Consider the following 18,863-nt stretch of genomic DNA (forward strand, 5'->3'; position numbering starts at 1 on the left):
AGAAAAGAAAAAAAAAAAAAAGATGTTCATAGCATCTGTCAAATATATTAGACCAGATTAAAGGCTGATTTCAAATCAATTTAAAATACTGTCACTGAAAACAGTATGAATAGAGGACTGTTGGGTTTGATCCATTTAGAGTTAATGTTGCTAAAAAATCTTGTGCGTGTGTGTCTGTGCAGCTCTTCACATGAAGGTTCCACAGAAAAATAAACAATGTCTGCAACTTTTCACTTGGAAAGAAAGCAAGAAAGCTTGCAATGTCAGTGTATCCTCTGCTGTGTTTAGCAGAATGTGTTTCAGAGTTTTAAAAGAAACAGCAAGGAACAGGCACAGCAGGACATATTGTACAACATGAGTAATAGAGCCACAAAAATGCTGTTTTGCTGAATCTGTCTTATACATCCAGGAAACATTGCAGTGTTTAACCTTTACTATCACTTTGAATTTTACATTAAAATTTTACTACAATTGCACTGATACTTAACATCAGTATCTGTACGTACATGTGTGGGAAGGAACAGAGGTATATTTATCTTTTTATGCCCTATATTCCTGTTAAAGCCAATGTGAGCTGTTAAAGCCAATCACTTGGGAACAGAGCAAAATGATTCCAGGTTAGTTAAGAGCCTCAAAGCACAGCACATCCTTTCCTTTAGTCAACTCATCAGAGCCAAAGAATCTGGCTTGTAAAGTGAAATGAGTGTAAAGGGGAAGGTATTTATTACTGGCTGCTGTGATGTTGGGAATTATCATACTCGGGTCACGTATCAGAGGTGACCATGGAAACAGTGTCTTCAAAAGGGTACAGCATTAGTACAGCATTGGCAGCTTTCTGGGGGAAGCTGAGATGTCATTTAGTTTAATTTTGGGTTTTAAGACAATGAAATTTCTCTTGTAAAAGACACTACTATACTGGTGCCAGACAATGCAGTAGATGCAACTGCAGTCATAATCTAAACATCAAAAATAATAGACTTTGGATTCAACTCAGTACCGCAGAATATTATCACACTTCTTATGAAATAAGGGACCAGAGAATTTTATTTGCTCAGAAGAAATGACCGGCTTGGAGTGATGTTTAAAAGATCTACGCAATTCTCTGGATATCTTTATGTCCTTAAAAACTCATGGAATAAGTCACAGCATTGAAAGCCTAAATCAAAATAATAATGTATACAAAAAGTGGTTTCAAGAAATATAACAGTGATGCATTTGAAGCAAAAATTTCAATGCACGACGTGGATTCAGCCCACTTTAACTTACTGGAACAGGAGAGATCTAGGCAAACCACCTTCCAGATGCATCCATTTCATTTTTGGATACTTGAGAAACTGAAGCTAATACTCCTACAGTCATTGTCAGAAACTGTCCTGGCTGGGACAGACGTGAGCAGGGTGATTGCTGCCTGGCTCCTGATGCAGGTGCTCATTTCTGTTCTCCTCTCACAGACAGAGTTAAACTCTCACATCTGCTGGCTTGACTTTTTTGACTCCAATTTAATAAATTATTCTTTTTTTTGTTTTCCATTTTTTCTTACAATATTTTGTGGCTGCTGCTTTTTATAATCCAGGTCATTTCACAAAACAACAGTCGAGAGCAGTCTCTCTCCTTGAGCCTTAAACCCAGGAGAACTGAATGGCACCAGCTTCCAGGTCATGAGTAGCCAAGGCCAGGCTGAGGAGCACCTCTTCATTCAGGTCATCTACCCTCAGACTAGCTCGTCCGGCCATGCCCTGAAATGCCTCCACCAGGGATGAGTCTAGGTCAGCGTCTGTGTATTAACCGATATAAATCAATTAAAGGACAATGATTTCCCTTTTAAAGAATAAGCATAAGTTACATTTATAAATTCCTCAGAGGGTCCAGCATGCAACGCTATGTGTGCACATGACCGGCTGTCTGGGAAACATGGCATTTAAGGAAAGTAGGGCTAAAAGGACTCCAGCTTCCTTTGCATGCTCTCTCTTGAGTGTAGGGGAAAGAGTATAACACTGGTGCTCCCATAGGAGAATAAACACTACTGACTGGCATATAGCCTGTCAGGCTTCCCATAAAGAGAAAACAGTAACAATTTAAGAAAGAAAAAAAAAAAGTTTAAAAAAAGCTTTAGGCTCTTTTATTAAAGACTTCAAATAATCCACATCTGATTTGCTAAGAGGATATCAAATAAGAAATTTCTTTATCTGGTATGTCAAAGATTATTTTCAAAAGCTAGAATTCAATTATTAAAGTTTATTATTGAAAGTATTTTGCATTTATTTTGACGTCATTTGGTGCATTAATGCACAGAGGGACACTTATATAAGGGAATACATTATGTATTTTTTATATATATATATATTTCTTTATGTCCTCCATTATAAAGTACTGAAATACACTTTTGACCTGATCCAAAGCACACTAATGTCAGTGTGAGTTTTTCCATCAAGTTCAATGGGCTCTAGATGAAGTCTTTAATGCTCATGTGCTAATAATATGAGACAGGTCCTTCACTTGTTATTTCCTCTAGAGATCAAATTCAGATACGGGAATTTTGAACTTCCTTTGGAGCTGAAGAGTCAGTTATGGAGGGTATATTTGTTACTGATATGTGATCCATCTATATTTTAGTAATGGGAAGTGAAGCAAACTTTGTGTGAAGTACTTCAGAGTGTCTGTTTATCTGGATTCACAGAAAACTGCTTTTCAAATGCACAACTCATTTGAAACTTACAGGTGTTGCAGAACACATGCATAAGAACAAAATACCCTGAGAAACAAGGAGAGAGGAGAAAGAAAGAGAATGAGAAAAAGAAAGAGAATGAAAGAAAGAAAGACGGAGAAAGAGCAAGAGTGAGAGAAAGGAGAGAATGACTGAACGGAAAAAAAATAAAATAAAAATAAAGGAGAGAGAAAAAGCCCTTACTGCAGTGAAATTGAAAAGCTCTTGAACTTTTTTCCAGTGAAAGAACGAGCTTGTGCCATTTGCAACTTTTGCAGAAATGATATCCTTTTAAAGTAGTTTAAAGATATACTATGACAAACTTGATACCATAGGTTTTATGAACCTTTTAATGCTGTTTTTCAAGTCTAAGTTGGCTCCAGCAGGAGCTGAGAGGGCTCACCACCTCCCAGAATCAGTCCTGATTGCCTATTATTTATTAAAATGCACTCCCTCTTCTCCACCCTCTGACTAGCACAAATTAACTGTATAGAGCAAGCATATGTATGTACAGAAAACAAAGGAAGTGGAGGGAAGTGAACTATATTAAAGATGATGGTAGCATTAACAGCTGTTTCTAAATCAGCACTTATAAGCCAGTCTATTGAGCACATCTGCTTACTGGCACGAAAGCACAGTTTCTTTTCCCTTAGTCAACAAGTTGTTTAGCATCTGCATCTCCACATCTGATGATTAGACTGTTACTTAAGATACGAGTAAATGATTTCACATTGCACATCTCCTGATGTACAAGAGAAATGTTTTCGCTGTGACCAATTTGTTTTAAGGTCTGCTCTGTAGGAATCATGGGACAAGATTCAAAACAAGGGGGTTGACATTGTTAGTGTCTACATTACTGAAGTAATCATTATATACTTATGATATATAGGTCCTTAGTAGGCTTAGGGGCCACGTGATGTGCTGTCTTGCATGTATATCTTTAATACAACTTCGTGATGTGGACATCAATGCATCATTTTGGTTCCAAATGACCATATCACCTATATTTCTGATTTAATACCCCTTCTTCAATAGAGACCTTCAGTCGCATTAACTTTAAGAAGAGTTGACTTCTACCATGCTCTGTAGAATGCAGACGCTTCCTTTTGACATGGGATTTTAGCATTCTGTACTTACAGAGAAAAACTAAACAGATACCTTCTATAATTAATGAGTGTTTCTTAATAAAGACATTCTGGTCTGAAAAATGGAAGCATGACTGAATTCAAACTACCCGAGCTGCACTGTCTGCTGTCTTTCTTCTTTTAAGGAAAAAGACATTTCGCTTTAAAAAAAAGCTCTTTTCTGAAATGAAAGATTCTTTCCTAAAATTAGATTTTCTATTCCAGATTTTGGTGGCATGAGTCCCAAACAAGATTAAAAGTTGAGGTCTGATATCTCACAAACCTTAAAAATTAGAAACAAGAGCACTGTGCCAGTTGAAACTATTATTTTGCTATAAGGGATGCATATTTCTGAGTATGAGTCTTTGAAGTCAGTATCCCAAATTCCGTCTTTTATTATACCTAAATGATGTGTCAGGAAGACCACATCACCAAGCCTTTTAAGCATTCTGCCCCTGGTCAGCCACTGTCCATTTTCTTTTATTATTATTTTTTTTAATCTGTCAATTTACTTTCCTCTATTGCAGACAAATATATGGATAACAAAAAATAACCCTGACTTTTCAAAATTAAAAAAAAAATTGAAAAGTTTACTTCTCAACTTTCTTTGGCTCTGAAAATGTTCCTGTTATTTTTAGATAGTACACTTATGCTGCCAAGTTTTAAAGAAAGTCAAACTCCTGAACTTTACAGAAATCACTGGTGTTATACTGCTGAAACTTACCTTTTTTGCATATATAGAGATAGTATTTTTGTGATAATTTATTCAACAAATTTATAAAAGCAAATAGGAATGTAAAACCAGGAAAGTTTCCTTTCCTGTTCTAGACTATGAATAAATATAAGGGTTGGAAGCATCCAATCTATTAGTTTAAAGTATTTACAGAAAGGTAGTCAGAGTTATCAGTTCACTTCAGCAACTAAAGATAACATGACATTTTAAATAGTTCAGCTGGATTTCAGTCATGCTGGATACATGGGAGACTAAGTTAAGGTAGTTTTATTCAATTAAACTTAATTTTCTTCCTTATATGATTTAAAGGAGTTACAATTTCTATTCTGAAAAAGCCCTCTTAAAAATCTTGTATCTATTTTGAGCTTAAAACCAGTTTAAATAAATCTGAGTATTAAATATCTTCTCAGTTATTATGAAATAGTACCAAAATACCTGAATTGGAGAAAATTAACTTTTCTTTGGAAATTAATGAGTGGTACCAGAACCTTCTGATTAAAACTGCTTGAGTCACCTGCTCACTGATTTAAAGCAATCCGCTCCGTGTTACGTTACAGGACTTTGCACTGAATGTACACAAGTGCTTTGCAGCAGCTGTTGAGTTAAAGGGGAGGTTTTGGCAGGTGCACAAAGGACAGCTGGAGCTTTTGGCACCCAGGAAGGTGTAGGAGTGGGTTCTGGTTTTTCATTACATAGAAGCCAGTTGAGGTTTGGGTACTGCTTAGGTGATACATTCTCCTTTCTACCTCCCACGTTTAGACAGAGATGGAATAGACATTACATTTCAGAAGACAGCAGTGATAGGAGTATTTCATTCCAGTTTCAGAAGTCTTTGAGAGCACTCAGTTTACCTCCCTCTACTCCATCCAAAGAACTGCCACCTTCTCCACCAGTGATCTTCAAAATCAATTTCATGATCAAACAGCTAGCCCTGCCTATTCAAAAGCTCTCTTAACTAGGCTTCAGAGTTAACATACCTTAAGCCAAATGGGGGACAGTGTTTCAGATTCTTTCCTCCTACTGGCTTGTTGTACATAATCTAAGGGAGTATTTCTTATAAAATTAGTCTCTCTTCTTTGTCCAGAGGCAAAGAAAGGCAATCTGTGGGGCTGCTGCTAGAACTGCCTCTACCTTATTCTCCTAATACATCTTTTTAGAGTCTACCTTCATCCAGTTTCTTTGCATATAATAGAAGTCTACAAAAGAAACACATGGTGGAACACTAATTTGTGGGGAAGATTGCCTTCAGCTAAACTTTGCCTCTTTGTATAGGCATTTACCTGCATGAATTATTCACATGTAGAGCATTTTACTTCGTGAGAAAAAAATTCTAACATGCATCATTTTGCACCCATTTTGCACTGGTCAACTGAGTGTAAAAATTAAAAGATGATGGGTAATCAAGACTGGCTTTTGGTTGAGTATGTTGATGCTTTTTTCTGCTACTACTTTAGTACAAAGAAAGGCAAATGTCAAGAGGCAGGACTCAGCAGAAAGCAACCTCTGACTACCAGCCCAGTCAATCCTCTAGGGCTCTATGGCTATGGAAGCCATCTCCCTGCCCAGGTAGGAAGCACCCTCATTTGTATTCACTTAAACTAGTTCCAGAGTTCATGACTTCAAATCTGGAGGGACCTTTTTGCCTTCCAAAACAAGCCAGTCCTGAGTCTTTTGATGGTAAACTAGCCTCAAAATCAGCATCCAGTTTTAAAGCTAGTAAGCCTCAAGAAGCTGCAGCTTTTTTCAGCAGGGTCTGCCTTGAGGAGAAGGAACTAGTGAAAGCACAAAGAGATTCTACATTTTTTAATGTCCTGCATAAAAAATATCTCCTTTATTCTACATGTTCATTTGTACCTCTCCAATACCATTTGTTCCTCATTGATTTCTTCTCTCTGTTTTTTAAAGTGACCATAAAGGACAAACTTAAAAAGCTCCTATCTCCTTAAATAGGCAACAGAAGCAGCTGCATCTTTCCTGACTTGTGTCTAAGAAAACGTAAGGGTAGGGGACAGCAGAGCTGTATGAGCTGCTAATATTGCTGTCTATATCACATATGCAGCTTGGCACAGACAGAGGTTTCTCCCCACCCTGAACCCCATGGGGTTTCTCTGCAGGTGTAGGGTCTATTCACAACTAACAGCTTGAGGCACTTGGATCTTTGCACATGGAATTGTTTGTTTGAATTCAATCAATATTGCAAAAGTAAATATGCTGTTTGAAGTTTTGCCATGTATTTTTTTTTTAAAGAATTATCATACAGAGCAAAATTATGCATGAGTTGTAATTAAGTTTGCCAGGAGCACTCTTTCCTAAGAAAGAACAAACTGAGCTAGCACAGTAAGTCTTACTGCTGGTATTTATATTGCTCAAGACAAATATAAAAGTATTAGTGAGTTTTATATTATTAAGAGTGTTACTTTAAATAAAACAAACAATCCAAAGGATTTCAAGCCACACAGGCTCATTATTATAGTGTGTATAGAGAGTGCTTAGCACATGGAAGCTTGAAATGAGCAGCTGCCTTTCAGAGAAGACGTGACAGCACAATAAATCAGACAGATATGGTCAAGCTTGTCCTATCAATCTATTGTTTGATTTTGTTTGAAAGTATACAGGGGAATAATTTCACCACCTAACCTTAGAAATCTAGCTGCCTAAAGTAGGAAATTAGTCATGCTGTGTTATGCATGGAGAGACACTGACTCTTCCAAAGGTGGTTCAGAACAAACAGCTAATTGAGGAACATTGAACTCCCTGGTTTCTCACACAGGTGACTAAGGGGAGCTACTTCTACCTTACCAGTCAAGTCTAAAAAAATGCAGTGATTCGCCTCCCCTGAGCTCTGCAATGCTGAAAAGGATTTTAATGAAGTCAGTTGTGATGACAGATTGAGGTGACCTGGTCTGGAGGAAACTTTTCTAATGGAAAACTTCATTTATTATTTGTATAGTGGTAACAATGCAGTGCTACAGTGTGGATTATGGCCCCATTGCCCTACATACTACATGAACATTGCCCAAATGCATTTAAATGATAATATTGCCCACTCCTCTTTCTGGTAGAAAAAGACATTACAAAGCTTATTCCTTTGTCACTCATCCTGTGTTGGGACCATGTACATGGAAGCCAAACACAGGTGCAAAAGCACTCTTCATTTTGACAAAATGTTGTCTTTTGTCTATGCAAAATCAATGGCTTCAGTCCTTTTATAAATGATTGGTAGCTTCTGGATGGGTATTGGAAATTAAAGTTAAGAAGAAATAAACCTTCTCATTGCCATCAGCAGAATTTAATCTGACTAGGTGGGATTTTCCGTTTATGTTGGCAAACAGAAGCATTACATATTTGGACTGTTTATTCCGGTAACCTTAGCTAGCCTGCAGAACTGCAACATTACTCTTTTGATTAGCTCCATGCAAAAAGATCTTGCGAGGTGGAAAGATCTCCTACTCTTTCTATATTTGGCAGGACCAACTCCATAAAAATGTCCATTTTGCCACGCCTCTGATACCCCACTGCAGCTGCTTCCTCTCCTCATCCCACAGCGAGATATTAAAAAGTTTGCATAGAACCTTCTCCAAGTTTATCTGGATGTACAAAAAAGCCAAGAATGCGCTTGTCAAGGTTACAAATATCTAGGGAGCTAAGATAGTTTTTAGTCTAACTGGCTCTTCAAAATATAATAAGAGGCCTGCCAGCTGAAAATTATTAGCTGCTGGCTGAGCAGGGATTGTGAGTGCACTCTATAAGAGATGGAGCAGGAATTATATGTACCTATACTGCTGGAATTCTTACAATGCCATAATAGAGCCATCCTACCACCAGATGTGCTTATAATGCTCTCAAAGTGCACTCTTAATATCTAGGCAATTGAGGCACTTATTTCATTTCATCCTCCTGTCTTGTAACTCAGGTTTCCTTTTTAGGGAGTGATAGGATTACTTCCTTCTCCTGATCCATATGTTGTGAGGGTTTTTTTTCATTATTATTTTTGTGAAATGGCCTTCCATGAGTCATTTATGTTTGAACTGATCTTGTAAGTTGTTTCAAAAGCCAAATGGAGCCTTACTTTGATGACTGTAGAAAACTTTAATACCCTTATATAGCTTTTTAAATATGGTCAGACATGTGGTTTTTTCTACAGCTTGTTTAAATGCCAGAAAGGTAATTATGAAGTGTTAGTTGGTCAATGCCTCTTTTAAGCTGCTACGTATGGTTGAAATTATCACTATAGTCAAGAGGAAGATAGAGCTTTCTTAAGATAATAGGCTCTGTGATTTATCTCACATCTTGGGAAATAACTGAAACTTGTAACTTTAGGATGACCCAACAATACTTTCCCCAGTTCATTTTTTGTTCTTCTGCCCTCTGAATAATATGATGCTTGTCATTTTTTAAAAACCTCATAAAAACAATTATGCTAAACAATTCATTCCGTCAGGGGTTAGGTCCGCTCTCAAACCCATTTTCTGAGCAGATACATTAGCTCACCCAATACCCACTGCTGGTTTTTGTCATTGCATTCCCTGAAGCAAGTTTCAATTCTCTGGGTGCAAATTCAATATTTCATGAGAGATCAAGAGAGCTTTCAACACAAATAGGTCTACAGCCTGTGATGAGATCGAATTTATCACTTGTGTGTTCATTTATTGCAAGCAAAGGAACTACTGCCTATCAGGTACCATTTTCTGCAATGCAGCCTTCGGGGGAAAAATAGTACAGGAAAACTGTACCAGAAATAGTAATTTTCTAAAAATGTTACCTCACTGGAGGGTGTTTTTTTTGAATTCCTTCAACATATTTTAATTCAGCCATAATAATTTTAGAGAAAGGACTGGCTTTGTTGCATCTGTTTAAGATAGGTATCAAATATGATCTCCTCTGTTGGGACAGCTAGTAAAAGAAAGTAATAACAGTAGTAAGTTAACAAATAAGTGCTGTTAGCCCACTCAAGAATAATTATTAATTCTGCTAATGATGGAAAGACAGGTCCTGAATATGAGTTCAGTCTCTTAACTGGAAAAAAAAAGAAATATTAGTATCACACCAGGTTCACCCTGGAGTATTTTTTTTAAGTCACTGAAGGAATACTGATGTAAAACAAGTATGCAAGAAGAGTAAAGCCTTTAGATTTACTGCATTCAGCTTCTGAAGACTGTCATATACCATGGAAACCCACACCCAGTTCCATGCCTATTTACACCACTTTTCCATAAAAGCAATATTTTTGATTTAAAAATGAGACATTTCTAATTGACAGCATTGGAAGTGACATCATTACTTGGCTTAATATGATTCAGAGACTGAAAAATATGTCCAGAATTTCCCCTCAATTTTCTTTTTGTTTTCAATTAACAATACAGTTTTTATGCTATCATTTGTTTTTCTCTCAGACCATTTTACTGTGGCAAGATACAGAACTGGACTCTATCAAGCTAAAAATCTTAATGCTTTCCTTTTGTAAGCAAGGGTGGCTTTAAGTGGGAAGGCGGGAAGGGAAGGGAAGGGAAGGGAAGGGAAGGGAAGGGAAGGGAAGGGAAGGGAAGGGAAGGGAAGGGAAGGGAAGGGAAGGGAAGGGAAGGGAAGGGAAGGGAAGGGAAGGGAAGGGAAGGGAAGGGAAGGGAAGGGAAGGGAAGGGAAGGGAAGGGAAGGGAAGGGAAGGGAAGGGAAGGGAAGGGAAGGGAAGGGAAGGGAAGGGAAGGGAAGGGAAGGGAAGGAGGAGTTATCTCTAGCAGCTTGGTTGTCACTCTGTGATAATCTGGGGAAGCAGAGAAGAATTAGATTACATAATTAGAGAGACATAATTCTTTAGAAATGATCACAATTATCAGCAGAATGCTTAGAACCGACATTATGTGACAGCTAGAAAACAGCAAGTGCTCCCATGCTTAAATGAATTCTCTGCACTTGTGTAGCACAGGCTGCCTTTTCTCCTCCAGAGACAATATTCAATATTTATCTGTCCCTTTTCAGTGTGTTCAATGTTTTTAGTTTAACTATTTCCTTCAGGATAGTGAACTATCTCTTTATTTAGTTGTACTACTCAACCTGATCTTTGAAGAAAAGAATAAAGTATTTACCATGGAGAATCATTAAATTCCAGGCCAAATTCACCATTAGTAAATATGGGGCTATGTTTTCTGAATTCAGCTGACTGATTCCCATCAAAAAATTTTATCCCATCAGACGTTTTTAAAAATTTATTTATCATTCTTCTGTTCCACACCGACTCTACCTTTGCCACTGAGACAAGAAGTCATTCCTCCTCCCCTTAGCTGTCCAAATCAAGTGTGGAAGTTAATCTAATTGTCTTGGCTTACCTTAGTCAGTGGAAATGAAAAAGGCAAAAATTTATCAATTGTTTTATACAAAATGGTGTGCTTTACAAATATAACAAACATATTTAAGTAACTGAAAATGACCCCAGTGGAACCTGGCAACATGTTCAAGTCAAAAAGAGAAATTACTGGCTGCTTCTTGACAAGCTGGAAAGGACAGCCGTTCTCTGGAAGCCTTCAAAGAAAAAGAATTATTTCATTTGCTTGTGTGAGTAAATGTGTGTTCATATGTAAGAAAAGGCTGGATTTTCACTGAGATGTCTACTTATAGCAGGTGTTAATGAAACTCAAGAAAATTTCTCATATCTAGAGTTCACAAATCATGGTGCTATTTTGATACCTTCCTTTGAATATATCCTCTTACTGATTCTATCTGAAGCAACCCCTTAAGCCAATATTGATTCCTGAAGAAAGGATGAATGTCTATCAGTGGGCAAAAAGCTTTCAATTTTAATGATAAAAATGTAGGTAATATTTCATCAGATTTGGTGTACTTGAGTCCAGTATTCTAAATGTTTTTACTAAAACACATTTTTTAAATGTGTATGTTGATGTAATTATTATTTGAAATGTGACTTGACTACCTATTCAGTGTGTTGGGATGGGATCCTGAAACACTTCAGTACATGCTTAACATGAATATTTCCATTAGAAATCAATGTGACAACATGCATGATGAAACTTGAGCACGTGCAGAAGTGTTTCCCGGATCAGGGTTTGGTGAGCAGGAAACCAATAACAGTGGTAAGAAATTCCATCTCCTCTGCTTTCACAGTGCAGGGTAAGATAAAGTGGTTAAAAATGCCTGTATTCCAGTTTTGCTGGTTTTCCCATTCTTGCTGCCATCTGGAAACAGGATGTTCAGAAACTCTGGACAAATGGCAACTGCGTATATTTAATAGACTAAAACAAGACGCTCATATTTTTTGCATGCAGGCAAATCAACTGCTTGTGCTTGCAGTATTTGGTATCTACCACTTCTTCAGCCACATCAGTGTGGACAGATTAGAAAAGTTGTGCAGCAGTTTAACAGATATATTACTCGTGCTTTTATCTTCCATCTCTGCCTACTAGATGAAACTAATCTTTAGCTGGTAACTATAAAAATATAAGTTACTTGCATAGCAGAGAGATAATAAATGTATCTTGTTTTGCTATAAACATTCAGTCTGATATATCAACATATCTATTAGTCACATGAACAAGAGCTCTACTGCGAGGAGCTACTAACCACTGGTAAATATTGGGCAAGCATTTAAAGTCTGTTATTTTGCATCAGTACCTGTCTTTCAGTGAGGTCAAGGTTTACTGCTATCTCATATCGCCTCAGCCTGGTCAAATAGTTATGATGAGCAAATTCTGCTTCTAGCTCTCTAATTTGCTCCTTGGTGAAAGCTGTCCTTTCCTTCCTGGGTTTACTGTTGACCTCTGACTTGTAGTTTCCTTCTTGGGAATCTGAAAAAAAAAAGATGAAAAAATGGAAATAATGACAAGTGTACAGCTAAATAGGAAAGAAGTCCAAAGATAACAACATGCTTAAGTTACATTCTTCAAACTTTCTTCTCTCAGAAAAACATCCTTGCTTTCATACCTATGGATTCTTCACTGTAAATCAGGAAAGCAGCAGTAATTCTAACAGACATGAGCTGCTGCTTCCATTTATGCACGTCAAACTTTAGCTTAAAACCTTGCAGTGTTTCATTTCCTAACAGTTCTCTGTAGAATTTCTGCAAAGCTTCATCTCCTTCTCACTTCTGGCAACTCTCAGTGCATCCCATCAGTACAGGATGTGTATCATTTGACTAGTGTCTTAATGAGTAATACTTCAAGAATCTCTCTCTCCTATCATTTCACTCATACTGTAAGCCAAAGCTCTGTTTTAAAGAACACACTTTAAAGTTTAGTCCAGTTACACTTTCAAGGAAAGGTAACAGACAAAGCATAGGAAATTCAACACACATCAAAAAGAAATCAGTGAGCACATCCCATGTGATAATGGGATCTCCTCCTACTCATGCCAACGTGCAGGTAGGGAGGTTATGCCACAACTGGTATCAGTATAGGAAATTTGCTACCACTACAGCTCATTACCTAGGGAATACTTCGGCCACAATCAGAGGAGCTTTGCTGAAAGTTTCATTACCACCCTCCTCATTCCTTTTACTCTCAGAAACAGGTACATTTTGTCCTGAGCCAAACTACTGAACTCGGTGACAGTCATTCTGTTGCTGTCAGTAAAGTCTATTTAAATAAATGAAAAGAGATCAAACTGTAAAAAAAAAGAAAAGAAGAAAAAAAAATGGAAAACAGAGAAAGGGAGAGTGGAAAGGAGAAAAAAAAAAAAAAAGGCCCAGACATTTATAAGTTTGGGTATGATACAATACCTATAAATCCAAAATTAGCAGGAGATCAGTAGGAGTATCATTAGTCAAATTCTGGCCTCATGAGCCATCTTAAAAATGTCACAGATAAATTCACACTTCAGCTGCTGATTTAAATAGAAACCTGCATCAACGTCCAAATGAACAGGCCCGCAAGAAATCATTCCCTGGGACTCTGTGTCAGATGAATCATCGACATGCCTGAGACTGTCCAACTGGCCAGTGGGTCTGGTTTCAAAACTACAGTCAACTATCTATGTTTTCACTTTTTGTCAGTTACTCTGTTGCTTGGAAGGGAATTTTTTTTTTTTTTTTATGAGAACTGTTGATGTTTGACTCAGTGCTACATTCATTAATTTAAAATGTTTTAAAGCTAATGGATTCATATCACCAAACTTCTTAAATTTTGCTGACATGACACACAGAACTTTGCTTCAGACTTGGTTGTACTGCTGGTGTGTATGACTGAGGGTATCCATCAGCATTGTTGAGTGGGTTTGGGAGCTGTTCAACCACAACTTGAGTAGGAATTTTCTATGATAGGACCCCATTAGATGGCACACCCGTTGACTACAGTGTGGGGCCAAGGTCCATTACCCAAACTCAACACAGAAAACTTGATAGATCAAAACCACCTTAAACCTAGAAGTTCACATTTCTTCCTTCATACTAGTTGGCAAAATAGAGTCATAACTTCTCTCAGCATTTTTCTGTGGCAGGAAAATGCACATTGCCTTTTTTTGTTGAAATTTCCTTGTCTGCCACCTCACAATAAGGTCCAAATAACTATGTAGATGACCTGAACTTAAACACCTATATCAGCATTCCAATGAATCACTGAAGAGAGATACCTAACTCATTTTTCTTAGCATTCGGACTTACCATTCTTATACCACCAGGGATATGTCTCATACATGTTTGAAAGCAGGTGGGCATGCATACTGCTTATCTGCAGTACAACGTGGAAATATATTTCATGTAAGTCGTTGCTAAAGTCCTCTTAACTATCTTGGTAAACCTGTGCCCATGTGAGGCCATGAGCTAAGAAGTCTTCCCATGTCAGTACTTTCTGTAAGAAAGATCGATGGCTCACTCATTTTGAAACTAAAAGTTGCAGCCCTAAATAAAAGTAACGCACCTACAGATGACACTGACACCATATTGAAAATTTAATATTAGAATTAAGACGTAAGCCTCGAAATGCAACAGAAAGTGGGGTCAAAGGTGTAAAAGCTTGGTAGTTACTACTATTGTGAATGGTCAAAGGGAAAAACTTCAGGAGTACCCATCCAAAAGTCTCTCAGAAGGATACTGATCTCTATAAGTAACTGAGACTTAGAACATTATAAATTTTTCTGCAAGCAGATGATTCCATAAGGAAAACAGAATTACTTTTCAGCCAGGAAAACCGTAATGATCATTCAGGTTAATACTTACGGTTCTGAGTTCCCAATTTACAAATGCACTTAGCGTCTAAATTCTAGGTTCCCGGGATACTGATGTAAGGAAAGGGAAATATAACTGCATGAGTAGCATTTGTATTTCATCTTTGCCAGCACAGAGGATTCAGCACTGCTAGCAATGCTAGCCCACACAGATCCTGTGCAAATATAAGCATGCTTGGACAACTGGTTATTTTGACATTTCTACCATTGCTAGATACTACCTTTAACTCAATGCTGGAGTGTAAATGCCTGGAAGCCACAGTTTTGTCAGCAGTATGCTTTCATCAGCAGACTGACACAGTGGAAAAGTTTCAGGTTTTTATTTATTTGTTGTGAATGTCATTGAATGCATTTGTAATAGTCAAGATACTCTGAAAAAAACCACATGATATATTCAAATATTGCTGAAAGCAAAAGTTGGAGAGGCACACTCACTGCAGGGGGGTTGGGCTAGATGATCTCTCAAGGTCCCTTCCAACCCAAAGCATTCTATGATTCTATGATTCATTCACACAGAAACCTGAGACAGATACACAGAGAGCTGACTCCCTCTCAGTACTGAGGTTCACACAACAGAACAACTGTAATCCCAGGAAGTATGTTTTAGCAAAGATCTGGCCAGCAAGACAATGGTATTTTGCTTAATGCCTTTGAGATATTGAAAATATATCTAAAAAGAGACTTACACAGATGCCAGTTAAGTGAACACTAGTTAAGAACTCTTGCTGTCATCTGATTTTCTCTGCTGCAGTGTTGCTGTAGTTGCACAGATTGCCTTTTATTTCCTATTGACATTATACTACTTGGAATAGTAATTTTAGAAATTTAGGTGTTTTTTAATTTCCAAAGCAGTAAATCTAGGTTTTCTGATTGTTTCTTTTTAACAGTCTCTGTCGAGCCAGGATTGGGAGCTCCCATCTCTTTCTGACCTTCAGGTCTCTGTTCATATCACCTGACTAGCTTCTCTTTGGTGGAAAATGGGTGGGAGACTTGGAAGAGATTTTTGGCAGAACTCATGTCAGCCTACATCTGTTTTGCAGCTGTTGCAACTCAGAGAAGAAAAAAGTCCCAACAACCTTAGTTTTCTTCTACTGGCTACATCTTATGCCAAATGGTAGGTGTAGAGGCAGAGAACAAAGCCTAGGGTGATCTAAGTTACACTCCTTGCCTCTCAAAAGGCACATGTAAAATGTACACAGATGGTACAAACCACTTGATGAAAAATACAGCAATCTATATTGTCTGTCTTCTGCCTTCTCCCCGAAAAATTCTGGCACACTCTTAGAAGATGTAGCCTACATGCAGATATTAGTACCTTATCCAGTCTCTCTTTTGCAAACCTTTGTGCTTTAGATGTCAAGTAATGTAGGCAGTTAAACACTGCTTTGAGGGATGCAGGTCATGCCTCCTTCTTAGAACTGTTTTTATTAGTTTTCAAAAAATCCAGGCAGCATCTTTAATATCTCCTGTTAGACAAAAATGCTTGTTGGTAGCTGATGTAGAAGGTACCATTTGAAAAGACATTCAAAGCTATAGATGACTGTCCTACAGATCTTCGGAGGCTTAGATTTTTCCTGAGTTTAATAATAGCTCAAATTTTTTTACAAAAAAATCATTACTGATTGCACTATTCCTCACCCTCAAAAGTTACTTCTACTTTACGCTAAGGAAAGGACTGCTGTTGATCCCAACATTTGTATTGTCCCACCAGAGTTCCTATTTCCTTTTCTCTACATCACTGAGAGACAAAGCATACCAAGCAAACACAGGATCCAACTCCTATGTGTAGAACATGAAAAGTGGTCATTTTCGTATTTTTGCTTTTGATGCATGCCTAGGAAAAAAAGGACTGGTCACAGAATAGGGAAAAGAGTCTGGTCAGAGTATCCGTGATACAAAGATCTGCTGCTACCTGGGTAGGGTCAGAATCACAGGCAAAATGTGCAAGAAGCACCTGCTATTTTTTGTTGGATTAGTTCAATAGCTGATGTATCTTCATTTCTCAGACAGAAATGAACTTTCAGTTAATACCTGCAATGGAAGATCCCAGACAAAAATTTTCAAAAATAAGTCATATTGGTAGTGCTCTATTAGCAGTTGCAGATGGTTTTCAGATCCTAATACCCATACTGACAGTGAATGACAATAACCACTAATGATTTGTGACAAGAAGGCCATCAGAATTTCACTCCTACAGTTGTTATTCAATGTCCAGGTTTTCAACATTCACTCACATCTTCCAACATTTATTCTCAGAAAGCCTATACCATGAACAACCTATTTCTAAATTTATTTCACTATGAATTTATAGTGAAGTTGGATAAATTAAATGGTCTTAATTGCATAGCTTCCTCTAAATGTTGTTCAAGTGTTTGCAGAGAACAACTACTACATTGTTATTTACTTTAAAATGAAGCAATCTATACAAAGTAATCAGTGCAAAAATGCTTGTTACTTCTGAGTAGTTTAATGTTGCGTGAAAGAGTATTTCTTTCAAACTTAATTCCTCTACATTTGTTTAAATTGCTCACATGTAAACAAAAGCTTTAGAGCTTCTAAACATCAATAGGACACAACAATGATATGTGATTCAATGCAAAATGCTTTTTTTTTAATTGTTCAAGATATAGGCAATATGAACTTAGGCAAAAGTACTTTAGTATTGGAGCAATAATCTAGCAAAATATCATTGATCTGGAATGCACATATGAAGAAAATAAACAACTTTGTACTACTACAGTTGTAAAGGGATATTATGGAAAGGACAACTATATTTTTTAATGGTCAAAAGTTCATACTGGTATACAGCTGAATCGCCTAATCTAATTGGTTCTGATGCTTTATAGTTAATTATATTTTCTGACAAAATTAAATACTTCACTGAGACACAAGAAAGGAGCTGGCATAAAGGTCTCCATATGGTTCCCATTGTTTTCCAGCAACTACATGTGAGAACAAGATTTACCCAGAATTAGTCACTTTCAAACATTTTTGACATTTAATAGCAAATACTATGCAGTTTTTCCATGACTTTTTTTTCTATTTTAATTTCAAAGTTGCTCAGAACTCATATGTAACACATAACCCTGTGTCCAAAACATTGCCCATTGCTTTGCAGGATCCTAATTTAAACCCTTACTCCCTACTTTTGAGTACTATCTTTGTACCAAAAAGAAAGTTACTCCTGGGCTATACAAAACTACATAGTTATGCTTACTTTGATGCACCTACTCTTATTTGCACCAATTGAGACTATGCAACCAAATGCTGCAGACTTATTTTTGTTTCATATTTTTTCTTCTCTTTAAAGTCATTTAAGTAATATTCTTAGAAGATTTTGCTCAGTTAAAAGTACAGTTCCAAATCACTGAACATATTCAATCTGAGTGCCTCTTTTGAGAATGTCATTAAAAGTATTTCTGGAGCTGCAATTCACTAAATGTATTTAGAGAATCCTTTCTGAAAATTGGAACAAGCAGCATTGTCATTGCCACAACTCACAACTCTGCATGTGCAAATGGGCAAAGCTGCACAGTAGCACAAGTACGATGTCAAAATTACATGAATCCTTCTTTTCATTCTAATGAAAGCAAACTTTTGTTTGCTTATTGAGTTAATGCTTTCTAACCCAGTCTGTGACAATTTACAATTTAAAACAGCCTCATATCCACTCCCCCCAAAAATATGACCTGGCACAGCAAAACCTGTGGGTATTCTGAAACACACTATACACCATCCTAAACCATTACCTACTAGTTGTTGCTGCCAACTTTTTTTGTTATTCCTGCCTCCTGAAAATACAAGTCTAGGAATTATACTGCAGTATCGGAAACAGTGATTCATAACACCATGATAGCTAATGCTGCAGGTTCTTGAAGGTAGCTATGCTGAAAAGGTGCTTCTGCCAGGTCATCTGATCTATCTAACTATATAGCAGGTACATGTCACTTCTTCAAACCATGCAAATACGGAAGACAACATATAAATTCTCTTATATGAATAATTACCACTAGTTAGTAGATCTTCATGTGGAAGATGCTACTCTCAGTCCCAAATGTTAATTTGTAATCATAATTACAGCTTATGATAGGAAAGGAGACACAGGATTTCCCTTAAAGAAACTTTATGGGCTGCATTT

At 37.2% G+C, this 18,863-nt stretch overlaps 1 protein-coding gene across 1 annotated transcript in view; it reads right to left on the minus strand.

The window, feature by feature from the left end:
- Nucleotides 1–18,863, minus strand: part of MEOX2 (mesenchyme homeobox 2) — a 53,299-nt gene that overhangs the window by 1,281 nt on the left and 33,155 nt on the right. The window contains exon 2 of the mRNA XM_075706076.1: nt 12,182–12,354. Within this exon, the coding sequence (XP_075562191.1) occupies nt 12,182–12,354 (173 nt within the window). The remainder of the gene's footprint in view (nt 1–12,181; nt 12,355–18,863) is intronic.

This window comes from Pelecanus crispus, chromosome 2 (assembly GCF_030463565.1).
Source record: "Pelecanus crispus isolate bPelCri1 chromosome 2, bPelCri1.pri, whole genome shotgun sequence".
Taxonomy (NCBI): Eukaryota; Metazoa; Chordata; class Aves; order Pelecaniformes; family Pelecanidae; genus Pelecanus; species Pelecanus crispus.